The sequence below is a fragment of the Nothobranchius furzeri genome, chromosome 2, assembly GCF_043380555.1.
Source record: "Nothobranchius furzeri strain GRZ-AD chromosome 2, NfurGRZ-RIMD1, whole genome shotgun sequence".
In the NCBI taxonomy this organism is placed as follows: Eukaryota; Metazoa; Chordata; class Actinopteri; order Cyprinodontiformes; family Nothobranchiidae; genus Nothobranchius; species Nothobranchius furzeri.
The window spans coordinates 94,288,283-94,301,534 of NC_091742.1; the positions used below are offsets into that span (position 1 = coordinate 94,288,283).

The 13,252-nt window shown below is 45.5% G+C and overlaps 2 protein-coding genes across 2 annotated transcripts in view; both read left to right on the plus strand.

Moving 5' to 3' along the window:
- Positions 1-13,252, plus strand: part of LOC139061542 (zinc finger protein 665-like) — a 103,125-nt gene that overhangs the window by 66,933 nt on the left and 22,940 nt on the right. The window lies entirely within an intron of this gene.
- Positions 1,825-4,819, plus strand: LOC107372891 (uncharacterized). The gene is made up of 3 exons (XM_070548338.1): positions 1,825-1,933; positions 2,374-3,136; positions 4,444-4,819. The coding sequence occupies exons 2-3, from the start codon at positions 2,383-2,385 to the stop codon at positions 4,599-4,601; spliced, it is 912 nt and encodes a 303-aa protein (XP_070404439.1). The 5' UTR covers positions 1,825-1,933; positions 2,374-2,382; the 3' UTR covers positions 4,602-4,819.

Here is a 13,252-nt window from a genome sequence, read left to right on the forward strand (position 1 = left end):
ATTTGTCTCATATCTGGGAACTTGAAATCACAGAGAAAATTTCTATCTTTCACAGATACAAAACAACTGCTTCACCTATTCAGAATTTTTGGTACAAGTACACAAATTGTATTCGCTGAGTCACACATAAAACAATTCTTATGTTACAGTTTTGGCCCAGTTGATCCAAAACAAATGGTGCAAGACACGTCTACATACTTGTGTATGAAAAAATAACTTGTGCCTATTTTACTGTCACTCACAGATGCAAAACTACTATTACACTTCACACATTCTTCATTGAAGTTACATAAATGATTTACAGCAAGTTACAAAATGTGGAATTTCTGCTCTAATGATTTTGCACCATTCTTCTTCCGGCTCTTGGTGAGTGCAGACGCTTTTTTTCCTCCTCTCCTCCATATCTTATCCTCAAGGCCTTTGTCTGTCTCTGGGTGCTGGGTGCATGGCTGCTTCTGCATTTTTCTGGGAACTGAAATACATTTAAATGGATCTCGTCAGCTGGTCTCTCAAAGTGATTGATAAAATTTTTTCAACGATGAGAACGGGAGAAGGGGCTCCCAGATGTCCTGCTGGTACAGACCCAGTTGGACATATCATGGACTCCTGGAAACAGTGGAACTTGATCTGTTTATCTCAGCTGTCTGTGGAGGACTCTGAAGATGTGTGGATATTCATGGTGTTGGTGTCAGGTTTCCTGCTCATTGGCCTTGGAGGCTACCTGGCTTACCGGAAAATTAACGAGCTGTCGAGGAATATTGGCTTGATCCCGGAGCTCAGAGATGGTTTGCACCGCGCTGTGAATTCACAGACTCAAATAATTGTCGCGATGAATCGTAAGCTTGGGACTTTGGCGGAGATTAATTCTTTGGCACAAAAGATGGATGCCATCAAAGAGAGAGTGGACGAATCAGCATGGAATGGGATTGATTAACTTCCACTATTGGGATTCTGAGAGGTTGAGGACCAACAAACTGTAAGACAGAGAGGAAATTATCTCTGTCTGGCCCCAAAACAATTTCTAATCAGAATCTGGCGTCCTTGAGCCTGCAAGGCTACAACGAAAACTCCCCCCTCAGAAGATATGTGGAATGTGCTGTCGCTATGGAGACTCAACTCTGCCTCCTTTCCCAGCCTGGGCGGGACTGCGGGAAGGCCGCCGATGCGTCCAGGGTCACTGCAACCCTCCAACCCTCAATGATCCCCCCCATCCACACTGAGGTGACATGCGCTGCTTCATCGTGGCTGCAGGAACTAAAGTTGAGATAGTCCCAACCCACCACCCCTCCTAGTGGACACTTATTGTATGTTGTCTGAAGTCTGTTGCATATCTCTTTCTGAGGTGTTTTCTTGCAGAGCAAAGCTGCCCTCCTGGTGGGAGGGTAACTTTGAAGTGCCTTTTTTTTGCCTCCACCTGAACCAGTCCTCATGTAACCCCTCTTATTTCTATTAAGGGAGCGCGACTCAGGGTTGCGAATGACCACAGTCACCAATTCTTGTCATGTGTCTTGCCCATGTATGTCTGATCTCTGAATTGTGTGTACTGAAACTCTAATTTCCCTCTGGGATTAATAAAGTATCTTTGATTGATTGATTTGATTTAATCCAGCTCATTTAGAGAATAACTAATTTGTTTGTCCTTCCCACATGCACAAACGAGAAAATGCAATTGCACAAAACTGCTGATGTGAGTCACTGTTATGTGCCATGCCCCTTTTCGGCCACAAGATGGCCTCAGTGGTTTCTGCTTCGCCCGTCTCCTGGTGCTCAGCTGGATCAAATCATGGCTGATCACTTACCAGCTGTTAAAAGCTGCTTTCAGCCATCAGTTCTTTGAGAAGGTCAAGGATAGTGTAGACTGGGAACAGTTTATGCTATTCTCTTCTCCTCGGTTCGCTCTTTTGGTAACATTCGGTTCGCTCGTTCGTCTTTGGTAAATAACTCGTTTGGATTTGGATTCAGGAATAGATTGTTTGGCTATTTGACTTCGGACTGGCATTTTGACTTTGAATTTAGGATCTCCCCTTTGTTGTAAATATTAATATTCTCGGTTATTTTCTCCCCACCCCCTTCTGGGGTGGCGCTTTTCATTCTCCCGTTTTGTAAATAAGCTCCTTTTGTTTTTTGTACTAAGAGACTATTTTTGTTGTTGTAAATATTTGTTTTGTAATAAAACCCTTGTTTTTAAGCGACACAGCACTTTGTTTATTATTAAATCCACGCACTACTTTTATTACTCCCCTCCTCATCTCTCCTAGAGAGCCGGGGACGTAATAACGTGGGGGCTCATCCGGGATTTTTCTTTATTTACCATCTTATCCCGACAAATTTAAGTGTGTGTAAAGATATTAACATTGTGTTTGTGTCCCTTAGAGGCGGAGCATGGCAACCTTCGACCTGCACACATTTGTGGCGGTTTCTTCGCACCGGCTTCTGGAGAGTTGCCGCAAAGCTGATCTGCAGCAGGTTGCCGCCCATTTCAGTCTCCCCCTTCCGAAGCAGCTCACCAAGGTTGCTCTTCGAAAATTGGTGGTGGACTATTTGGAGACCCAGGGAATCCTCCCTTCGCCGTCCCCTCTTGGTGTGTCTCCGCCACCCTCAGATGAGAAAACGGGCCGGCTCGATCATAAGAGGGAGACCCTCGATTCAGCTCCGCCTTCTTCCGCTGAATGTTCATCGCAGGAATCTGATTCGTCTGGAGCAAGTCCTCTCCATTCACCACTAACCGGAGCTCGGATAAAGCTACGCTTGGCTCGCCTGAAGATCCAGGCAGAGGAGAGAGCTCATGAGCGACGCCATGAACTGGGTTTGAAACGTATGGACACCAAGGTTCGCCTCCGGCAGCTCGAGCTACAATTAGCCACTGTGAAAGCTACTTCCTCCGTGAGCTACCCCTTCACCGCTGATCACCCAGCGGCCTCGTCTCCGTCTCAGCCTGGACTGTCCCGAGAAGCCATGTCTCCTTCGGCTGCCACCTCGTTGCCGCCCGCATTTGATGTCTCCAAGTGTATTTCGCTTCTTCCGCCCTTCCGAGAGACTGAAGTGAATGGGTATTTTCCTGCTTTCAAGCGGATTGCGGTGACTCTCCAGTGGCCTCGTGAGGTGTGGTCGTTGCTTTTGCAGTGCAGACTCTCAGGTAAGGCCCTTAGGTAATTTCGGCTCTGTCTCTAATGGACAGTTCTAATTATGACTGTGTAAAAGCCGCCATGTTAAGTGCCTACAAACTTGTTCCTGAGGCTTATCGTCAGCGCTTTCGTTTTGAAAAACCTCGGCCCAACCAGACTTATGTTGAATATGCTCATGAGAAATCAGTCCTCTTTGAAAAATGGCGCTCTGCTTCAGGGATAGACTCCTTAGCAGATCTGAAAGAGCTAATTATGGTGGAGGAGTTTAAAAGACACGTGCCTGAGCGTCTTGTTTTGTACCTAGACGAACAGAAGGTCTCAACTCTTTCGGCTGCTGCACAGCTAGCAGATGAGTTCAAGCTAACACATTGGTCTTGGGAGTCCAGAGCTGACCCCGGTCGACGTAGGAGACCCTCTGACACCTCCTCTGACTCTAGTGACCTTCCGGAATGTTTTTATTGTCACAAAAAGGTCATTTCATTAGGGATTGTTTTCGTCTCCAGTGGAAAAACCGGAGGAGCGTGAAACCACCTCCACCGAAGCCCGTCGCTGCGTGTGCTGTTATCTCAAACAGGTTGGATAACTGTGAAACCCCTTACTTGGGTTTTAAGCCGTTTTTGTCTGCTGGAGTGGTGTCTTTGTTAAGCAGTCATATTAACCAGGAAGTGGTGATTTTAAGAGATACCGGTGCTTCCCAGACCCTAATTAAATGGAGTATGTTACTGTTTTCTGTAACCAGTCGAGCTGGTTCTTCTGTGTTGTGGCGGGGTATTGACATGAGCTCTGTTCCAGCGGAGGTTCATTATATTCACCTGTCCTGCCCTTTGGTTACTGGCGACCTAAGGGTAGCCATTTTAGATGAGTTGCCAATCCAGGGAGTAGACCTGATTTTGGGAAACGACGCTGCTGGTGGATTAGTTTTACCTCCTCCTGAGCTCATCTCTCCTCCAGAAACCTGTGCCGACTCAGATTTACTGCCTGTCATAACCCGTGCTGAGCGTAAGAAAAACTCAGAAAAGTCCCTTGGTGATTCAGTGTCCCCGCTGCTAGCTGATGACGTCACCCGACCAGGTCCGGCTATAAAAACGCCTGACCTGGCCTCTAGAGGTCCTCGAGTGGTTTTGCCTGTTTCTCGTAAATCGTTGGCTGATGTTCAGAAAACAGATATACGTCTGACGTCCCGTTTTGCTCGAGGGAACCTTCTCTGTTGTGGCTCAACCTCTGAAAAACGTGTTGAGTCCTCGCATTCATTTCTCAGGGACCCTGAGATGTCAAGCTGTTTTTGTGCCCCTGCGAAACCTCTGTTCTCCCGTTCTAGTTGCTCAAAATCTCACCCGACCTTTCAAGCTGGAAGACTACGCCAGCCAAGAAGAGGCTGGAGCTGTCCTCATCCTGGAGGATGACACCGGGCTTGATCCATTTGCTGCTCCTCTTGGAAATTCAACCGAGCGCTCCTGCTCTCTTCAACCTTTGTAAAAGGGAACTATAGCCCTATGATAGGCTCTGCAAAATTTATCCTGTCTGAGTAAAAACAATTTATTGACGCCTATTTCTTTCAGACTCGACCCTGTAGACTGGCCAGCGGCTGATGTGTTGGGCCCTCCTGCTCCAGGAAGCCAACCCGGAGATTCGCCACGAGAAGGGCTCTGTCAACCTCATCATGACCTCTTCGTTATGCAGTTTAATAATGAGGCTCCCTTGTAGGTTTTGTTTTTAGGTGTCTGATCCCACACAAGGCTAGTGTTGTCTGTAAACCAGACATCTCGGGAACACTCCGCAGCGCTGAGGATCGGCGTTGCGTGATAGTTTGTTTACTCTGCCCGCCTTCTGTGATCCAGGGAAGTTGGATAGGGTTTTGTTTGTGTGTTTAGATAGCGGGAGACCTCGGTTCTTTTGAATAAATGTTGGCTCTTTATTTTTTTACACTCCCATTTATTCTCTTGGGGGGGGGGGGGGGGTACGTGCCGTGCCTCTTTTCGGCCACAAGATGGCCTCAGTGGCTTCTGCCTCGCCCGTCTCCTGGTGCTCAGCTGGATCAAATCATGGCTGATCACTTACCAGCTGTTAAAAGCTGGTTTCAGCCATCAGTTCTTTGAGAAGGTCAAGGATAGTGTAGACTGGGAACAGTTTATGCTATTCTCTTCTCCTCGGTTCGCTCTTTTGGTAACATTCGGTTCGCTCATTCATCTTTGGTAAATAACTCATTTGGATTTGGATTCAGGAATAGATTGTTTGGCTATTTGACTTCGGACCGGCATTTTGACTTTGAATTTAGGATCTCCCCTTTGTTGTAAATATTAATATTCTCTGTTATTTTCTCCCCACCCCCTTCTGGGGTGGCGCTTTTCGTTCTCCCGTTTTGTAAATAAGCTCTTGTATTTTTTTACAAAGACACTCCTTATGTTGTTTTAAATATTCGTTTTGTAATAAAACCCTTGTTTTTAAGCGACACAGCACTTTGTTTATTATTAAATCCACGCACTACTTTTATTACTCCCCTCCTCATCTCTCCTAGAGAGCTGGGGATGTAAAAGTCACAAATGCTGCAAGAAACCTGAGCAAACAGAGACAGAGAGCCGGAGGAGGATCCCGGCAGAGTGAACATCGGGTTGTGGCTTGTGCTCCAGATTTGCGTTGGCTGAGGGGGTTGTTCGGGTGGTCGGCCGACGGTCTGTATGGGCGCGGTAAGACGGTGGCCCGACTTCACTCTGCATTGGCCTCATTGGTGGAGGTGGATGGGGAAGAAGGGAGCGGGAAAGACTAGCATGACTGTTCATTTGGCTGGGTCGGGGGCTGGTAAGAGAGACCGTGGAGGAAGCAGTGATGCTTTGGACGGAGATTGGGATGCACAGGTGAAGATGCACAGGCTTCAGGAGGGCAGCTTTGAGGTCTTCATCAGGGCGGAGGCAAGTGTACATTTTGCAACCTCTAACCCATTCGCTGTGTTATGACCACGGTCATAAGGAACATTATTTCTTTTATTTTTATACTATTTGTATTTCTAGTGTTGTTTTGAGCGTGCAAGCGCCCTCCTAGGATTGGTGGATGTTGGCCAGGGGACGTTTGGATTGGAAGATCAGCTGGGGCAAAGCTGTTAAAAGGAGCTTGATGAGATGCAGCTGTGTTCTTCATTCTCCACTAATTCCAATCAACCACCACTTGATGCTCTGTGTTTGTGTGATGCCTTTGTGCTTTTGTGACTAGTACCTGCCATTCGAGGATTCTGTAGGGGTGAACCGCCTTTTTTCTTTGCATTCCTGTTTTCTCCTGTTTTGGATAGTCAGGGAGGTAAGTTTGGTTGTCAGTTATTTCCTTTAAGTTTGCAGGTCAGTTGTCATTCTGAAGTTAGAGGTGTTTTGTTTATTGTTTTAGGCATTGGTTCACCCTGAGTTATTAATCCTCCCTCGTCCTTAGTTCATTACCTTGATCTTGTGAATAAATTATTGTACTCGGAATTCTGGTGTGGTGGTTTGGAATTGGTGGAAGATGGAACCATTTTGATGTTACAGCCTGGCCATCCTAGACGGGTTGTAACATTAATTTGGGGCTTGTCCTTTTTTTTCTGGCGTTTTGGTTGCCGTTTTTTGTCTGGTTGGTGGTTTTGTTTTGTGTGTGGGGGGAAGTGTGTGTGTGTGTGTGTGTGTGTTTCTGTGCTTATGGATTTTTCCATTGATCGTTTTGTGGAGTCTCCTTCTTGGGCCCAGTTGGACAGTTGCACCAAGGCCAACCTGCTCATTATTGCCAGTTATTATGATGTTGCGGTGTCATACGATGCTCGCAAGGTGGACTTAAAGGCGGTGTTGTGTGACCGGCTGGTGGAGAAGGGCTTGTTGGCCGAAAGGAACATGAAGGAGGCTGCTGCGCCTGGAAAGGGTGTGGCCGCGGCAAAGACTGGTGGACCTGCTAAAGTATCTGCTGTGGATGCCCTGGCGTGGGCTGAGGCGCCTGCTGTGCCTGCCATGGCTGAAGAACCCAGAAGGATTCGTGGGTCATCCTCTGAGGATCTGCATATCACTCCGCATCAAGGAGGCTGAGATCCGACAAAAGGAGCTGGACGTTTGAAGCAGGGAGCTGGAGGTGCAGGCGATGCATCTCCGACTCAAAGCCTTGGAGATGGAAGAAAAGAAAGGTCTGCCAGCAACCAACGCCACGTTCCCCAGCCGTGATGCCGCTTCTGCTTCTTCTGGGTTTGACATCAGTAAACACATAGCTTTAGTTCCTCCCTTTCGTGAAACTGAGGTGGATTCCTACTTCAGTGCCTTTGAACGTATAGCTGCTGCTTTACGTTGGCCTAACGAGTTCTGGTCCCTGTTACTTCAGTGTAAACTTGTGGGTAAAGCGCAGGAGGTTTGTTCCAGCTTGTCTATTGAACAAAGTTTGGATTATGAAATTCTGAAAAAGACTGTTTTACAAGCATATGAGCTAGTCCCTGAAGCGTATCGACAGAAATTTAGAAAACTCAGCAAAACCACTCACCAGACATATGTCGAGTTTGCGCGTGATAAGGGTGTTCTGTTTGACAAGTGGTGTCAATCATGTAAAGTTAAAACTATGGAGGAAATGAGAACATTAGTTTTATTGCAAGAGTTTAAGAAATGCTTGCCTGAACGTGTTGTAGTCTGTTTAAATGAACAGAAAGTATCCACATTAACCAATGCTGCTCTTTTGGCTGACGAATTCGTACTGACTTACAAAACTGTGTTTTCTTTGCAGAATTCGTTTCGGGACAATTTTCAGGAACGGAAAATAAAATCACCCAAACCACTGAATAGAAACAGGCCTGTTGCTGCCTCATCTGACAGACGGGAATGTTTTTATTGGCGCGAGCCGGGCCACCTGATTGCGGTGTGTCCCGTTCTTAAACAGAAGGAAGAAAGACGAGAAAAGTCACCTGACGGTGTCGGGTTGATTAAGCCCGTTCCTCAGCCTAGTGAGTATTCCACCCAGCAACAAAGTGAGTCTGTGATTGATCCCAAATTTGGGCCGTTTGTTTCAAAAGGATATGTTTCGTTAACGGGTGATAGACAAGATTTGGTGGCAATCACCATACTGAGAGATACAGGTGCGTGCCACTCCTTTTTGTTGGATTCAGTGTTGCCCTTGTCTGAACATTCATCCTGTGGCTCCGACATCCTGGTGTGGGGGATTAAAATGAGTGTAATCAGGGCTCCTTTGCATATGGTGCACCTGTCGTCGCAGCTGGTGTCGGGACATGTTAAAGTCGCTGTGCGTCCACGGCTACCATTCGAAGGGATTTCTTTCATACTGGGGAATGATTTGTCAAGTGGGAAGGTTTTTCCTCCACCAGAAGTCGTCGATGCGCCGTTTTCATCTGCGTTTGCTGAACCGGATTCCCCCTTTTCTGAGGTTTTTTCTGCATGTGCAGTTACTCGTGCTCAGGCACGTAAAATGGATGATGTGATAAATTTGTCTGATTCTTTTATGGCTTCTTCTGCTGATGAGTCCGTGACCTCTTCTGTTGATGTTAACGTGAGTGATACAATTTGGGCGCAAAAAGATAAAAACTATGAAGTCTCAGACATGATTCCTGCTGAAATGAGCCTGAGTTTGAATATAAATAGAGAAACATTGGTCCAGTCACAACAAAATGATCCTTCGTTGACAAACAGTTTTTCTTCTGTTACAGAAAAGAAAGTGCCTGACAGCCAAGTGTCTTATTTTGTTAGAGATGGAGTACTACTAAGATCATAGTCCCCAGATACAAGTGATTTGCAACAAATAGAACAGGTGGTTGTACCGGTGGAATATAGACCACAAATCCTGGATTTAGCACATAATGCTATTCCGGCTGGACACCTTGGAGTGAAAAAAACCTACTATCGGGTGTTGCGTAATTTCTTTTGGCCCGGTCTTAAGTCAGATGTGGTAAAACACTGCCGGTCATGTCACAGCTGCCAAACGGTGGGAAAACCAAATAAACCTATCCCTCCAGCACCTCTGCATCCTATTCCAGTACTCTGTGAACCATTCGAAAGGATAATATTAGACTGTGTGGGCCCATTGCCAAAATCCAAGTCGGGTCATCAATATGTTTTGACTGTGATGTGTGCTGCTATGCGTTTTCCTGAGGCATTTCCTCTACGGACCTTGAAGGCTAAACCGGTAATAAAAGCCCCAACAACCTTCTTTTCGACCTATGACTTACCAAAGGTTGTGCAAACTGACCAAGGGTCTAACTTTATGTCAAAGGTGTTTGCTCAAGTTTTAAAGGTATTACAGATCCAACATCAGACATCCAGTCCCTACCATCCTGAATCCCAAGGCGCATTGGAACGTTTTCATCAAACTTCAAAAAGTATGTTACGTAAATATTGTCTTGACTCAGGAAAATGTTGGGATGAAGGTCTTCCTTTGTTGTTGTTTGCTATCCGTGAAACCATTCAAGAGTCCCTAGGTTTCAGTCCGGCTGACTTTGTTTTTGGTCATACCGTGCGAGGCCCCCTCCGGTTGTTAAAGGAAAAATGGCTAGAGTCTCCTCCCACTGAGACAAACGTGCTAGATTATGTGTGTAAGTTCCGTGAACGTCTTTTTTCTGCATGTCAGGCGGCCCAAGACAATCTAGCAAATTCGCAGTCTAAAATGAAAGCACGTTATGATAAAAAAGCGGTGCTTCGTAGTTTTGCCCCAGGTGACAAAGTGTTAGTATTGCTCCCCTTAAGTGGATCTTGTCTGCAGGCGCGATTTTCTGGTCCATATGTGGTGGACAGAAAACTAAATGACACTGGTTATGTGATAAAGACCCCTGATCGTAGAAAGAAAGTGTGCGTTTGTCACGTTAATATGCTAAAACGCTATGTAACCCAAGACGATAGTACTGCTGTGAGTCTTACCACTCCGGTATCTGTGTGTGCTTCTGCTTCTTACCTTCTTTCAGAAGATGGTCTAACGGACAAGAATGGATGTGTTCCGATGGCTTGGTTGGGTAACTCTGCGGTTTTGAAGGATTTAGACTCCTTCTTGGCTCACTTATCGCAACCTCAACGTGCTGATATCGTTGCTCTAATCGAAGCAAACCTGTTGATCTTTTCTGATCATCCTAGCCGGACCTCTGTTTTGGCACATGACATCATCTTGCAAAATGAAAAGCCAATAAAACAACACGCTTATAGAGTTAACCCTGTAAAACATAGATTGATGCAACAAGAGGTGGACTATCGAGGTGGACTATCTGATTGAACATGGACTTGCAGAGTCCAGCACCAGTGCATGGAGCTCACCTTGTGTGTTTGTTCCTAAACCGGATGGCACCTTCCGATTTTGCACAGACTATCGAAAGGTAAACGCAGTCACGAAACCTGACTGTTTTCCACTTCCTCGAATGGAAGACTGTATCGACCGTGTAGGTCCTGCAACGTTTGTTACAAAGCTAGACTTGTTGAAAGGGTATTGGCATGTCCCTATGACGCCCCGTGCTTCTGAAATCACCTCATTTGTAACTCCTGACCATTTCCTTCAGTGCACAGTTATGCCTTTTGGATTACGGAATGCACCAGCTACGTTTCAGCGCCTGATACAAAAAGTGTTGACCGGAATAGAACACTGTGAAGCATGTTTAGATGATGTAGTGATTTATTCTACTACGTGGTTGGAACATCTAAAAACTCTGTCTGAAGTATTTCTCCGCTTCCGAGATGCTTCCCTCACCATAAATCTTGCCAAATGTGATTTTGGTAAAGCTACAATCACCTACCTGGGTAAACATGTTGGACAAGGTCATGTTCGTCCTATAGCTGCAAAGATCCAGGCGATCATTGATTTTCCAGCCCCACAGACCAGGCGAGAGCTGCGTAGATTCCTGGGTATGTGTGGATTTTATCGTGGATTTTGTAAAAACTTTTCTGAAGTAGTCAGCCCATTAACAGATCTACTTAGTCCCTCAAGATCATTTGTCTAGTCCTCTAGCTGTCAAACAGCGTTTGAATCTGCTAAAACTTTGCTGTGTAGCGCACCAGTGTTGGCTGCGCCTAACTTTGAGCATCCTTTTAAGCTAGAGGTGGATGCCAGTAAGTGTGGAGTCGGTGCTGTTCTTCTGCAGACGGATAGTTACGGAGTGGACCATCCAATCTGCTATTATTCAAAAAAGTTTAACAAGCACCAAGCACATTATAGCACTATTGAAAAAGAAGCTCTTGCTTTATTGTTGTCGTTACAACATTTCGAAGTGTACGTCGGCTCTAGTGTGGATCCAGTATGGGTGTACATAGATCACAACCCATTGGTGTTTCTGAAACAGATGCAAAACTCTAACCAGCATCTGATGCGATGGTCCTTGTTGCTACAGGATTTCAACCTGCAGATCCTATACAAGAGGGGTAAGGACAACGTAATAGCTGACGCATTGTCAAGAGCTGTGTAAGCATTTTATTTTATGAAACAATCTATGTTTGTTTCATTCTTAGTTGTGGGGGTGTTATGACCACGGTCATAAGGAACATTATTTCTTTTATTTTTATACTGTTTGTATTCTAGTGTTGTTTTGAGTGTGCAGGTGCCCTCCTAGGATTGGTGGATGATGGCCAGGGGACGTTTGAATTGGAAGATCAGCTGGGGCAAAGCTGTTAAAAGGAGCCTGATGAGATGCAGTTGTGTTCTTCATTCTCCACTCATTCCAATCAACCACCACTTGATGCTCTGTGTTTTTGTGATGCCTTTGTGCTTTTGTGACTAGTACCTGCCATTCGAGGATTCTGTAGGGGTGAACCGCCTTTTTTCTTTGCATTCCTGTTTTCTTCTGTTTTGGATAGTCAGGGAGGTAAGTTTGCAGGTCAGTTGTCATTCTGAAGTTAGATGTGTTTTGTTTATTGTTCTAGGCATTGGTTCACCCTGAGTTATTAATCCTCCCTCGTCCTTAGTTCATTACCTTGATCTTGTGAATAAATTATTGTACTCGGAATTCTAGTGTGGTGGTTTGGAATTGGTGGAAGATGGAACCATTTTGATGTTACAGCCTGGCCATCCTAGACGGGTTGTAACAGCTGTGACCAGGGAGCTGTGTGCGAGGATGGGGGATGTTCTTGATGCTATGGTTATGTTTAGTGGGCTTTTGAAGGTGGTATGTTGGACGAAGGCCCAGTGCCTCAAAGTGCTGAAACTTGAGGTGTTTATGGGGGTGGGCAGGACTGTTACTGAATTGTGTTCTGGTGCTTTGGATAAGGAGGTGGTATACGATGTATCAAACAATTTTTCTGAGCCTGATGTGTTTGACTTCCTGAGTGGGCCGGCAGTGGTGCCTATTCAGCATCTGGGGTTTGACGCCCATGGATACACTTCACTGTTAACTTTTGACACGGTGGAGCTCCCTGCTGGTGTCATGTTGGGCTTGCTCAACTACTCAGTTAGGGCATTTGAGGAACCTCCTTTCATGTGCTTTAGGTGTCAGGGCTTTGGGCATGTGGCTGTGTGTACCCCAAAGAAACCCATTGTTGGTGTGTGTGTGTGTGTGTGTGTGTGTGTGTGTGTGTGTGTGTGTGTGTGTGTGTGTGTGTGTGTGTATGTGTGTGTGTGTGCGTGTGTACTTTCTTTGACATTGAATGTGGTACCATTAGTTTATCCGTTTAATTAAAGATTCACTAGGATAAATACAATAAAGTTTATCTCTCACCAAATAAAATATTTACTAAGGAATCACAATGTAACCATCGAAACACTACTTGGTATTTATGGTGTGTGTGTGTGTGTGTGTGTGTGTGTGTGTGTGTGTGTGTGTGTGTGTGTGTGTGTGTGTGTGTGTGTGTGTGTGTGTGTGTTTATATTCTCACAGAAGAAGAACCCAACACCAGCAGACTCAGTGCTCCAATCCAACAGCCTGAAGAGACATCATCAGCTTCAACAGATGTCTGTGAACATGTATGAGCTGCTGGCCCCATGGATCCTGCTGACTGGTCACAGCAGTTGAACAAAATGGAAAGTAGAACTTTCTTTATGATGACACTTTGATGTTTGAGTTTTGCTTTTGATTGCACAGTTGTTGATTTTGCATCCCCCCCAATGACATTTGCACAACATTTTGAGTTGTTGGCTATTGTAATATTCTCAGGTTACTTATCTTTCAAGCTTACATTTATTCATCAGGCTGTTGACTTTAAAGAGTTGCTGTGTGAATATTT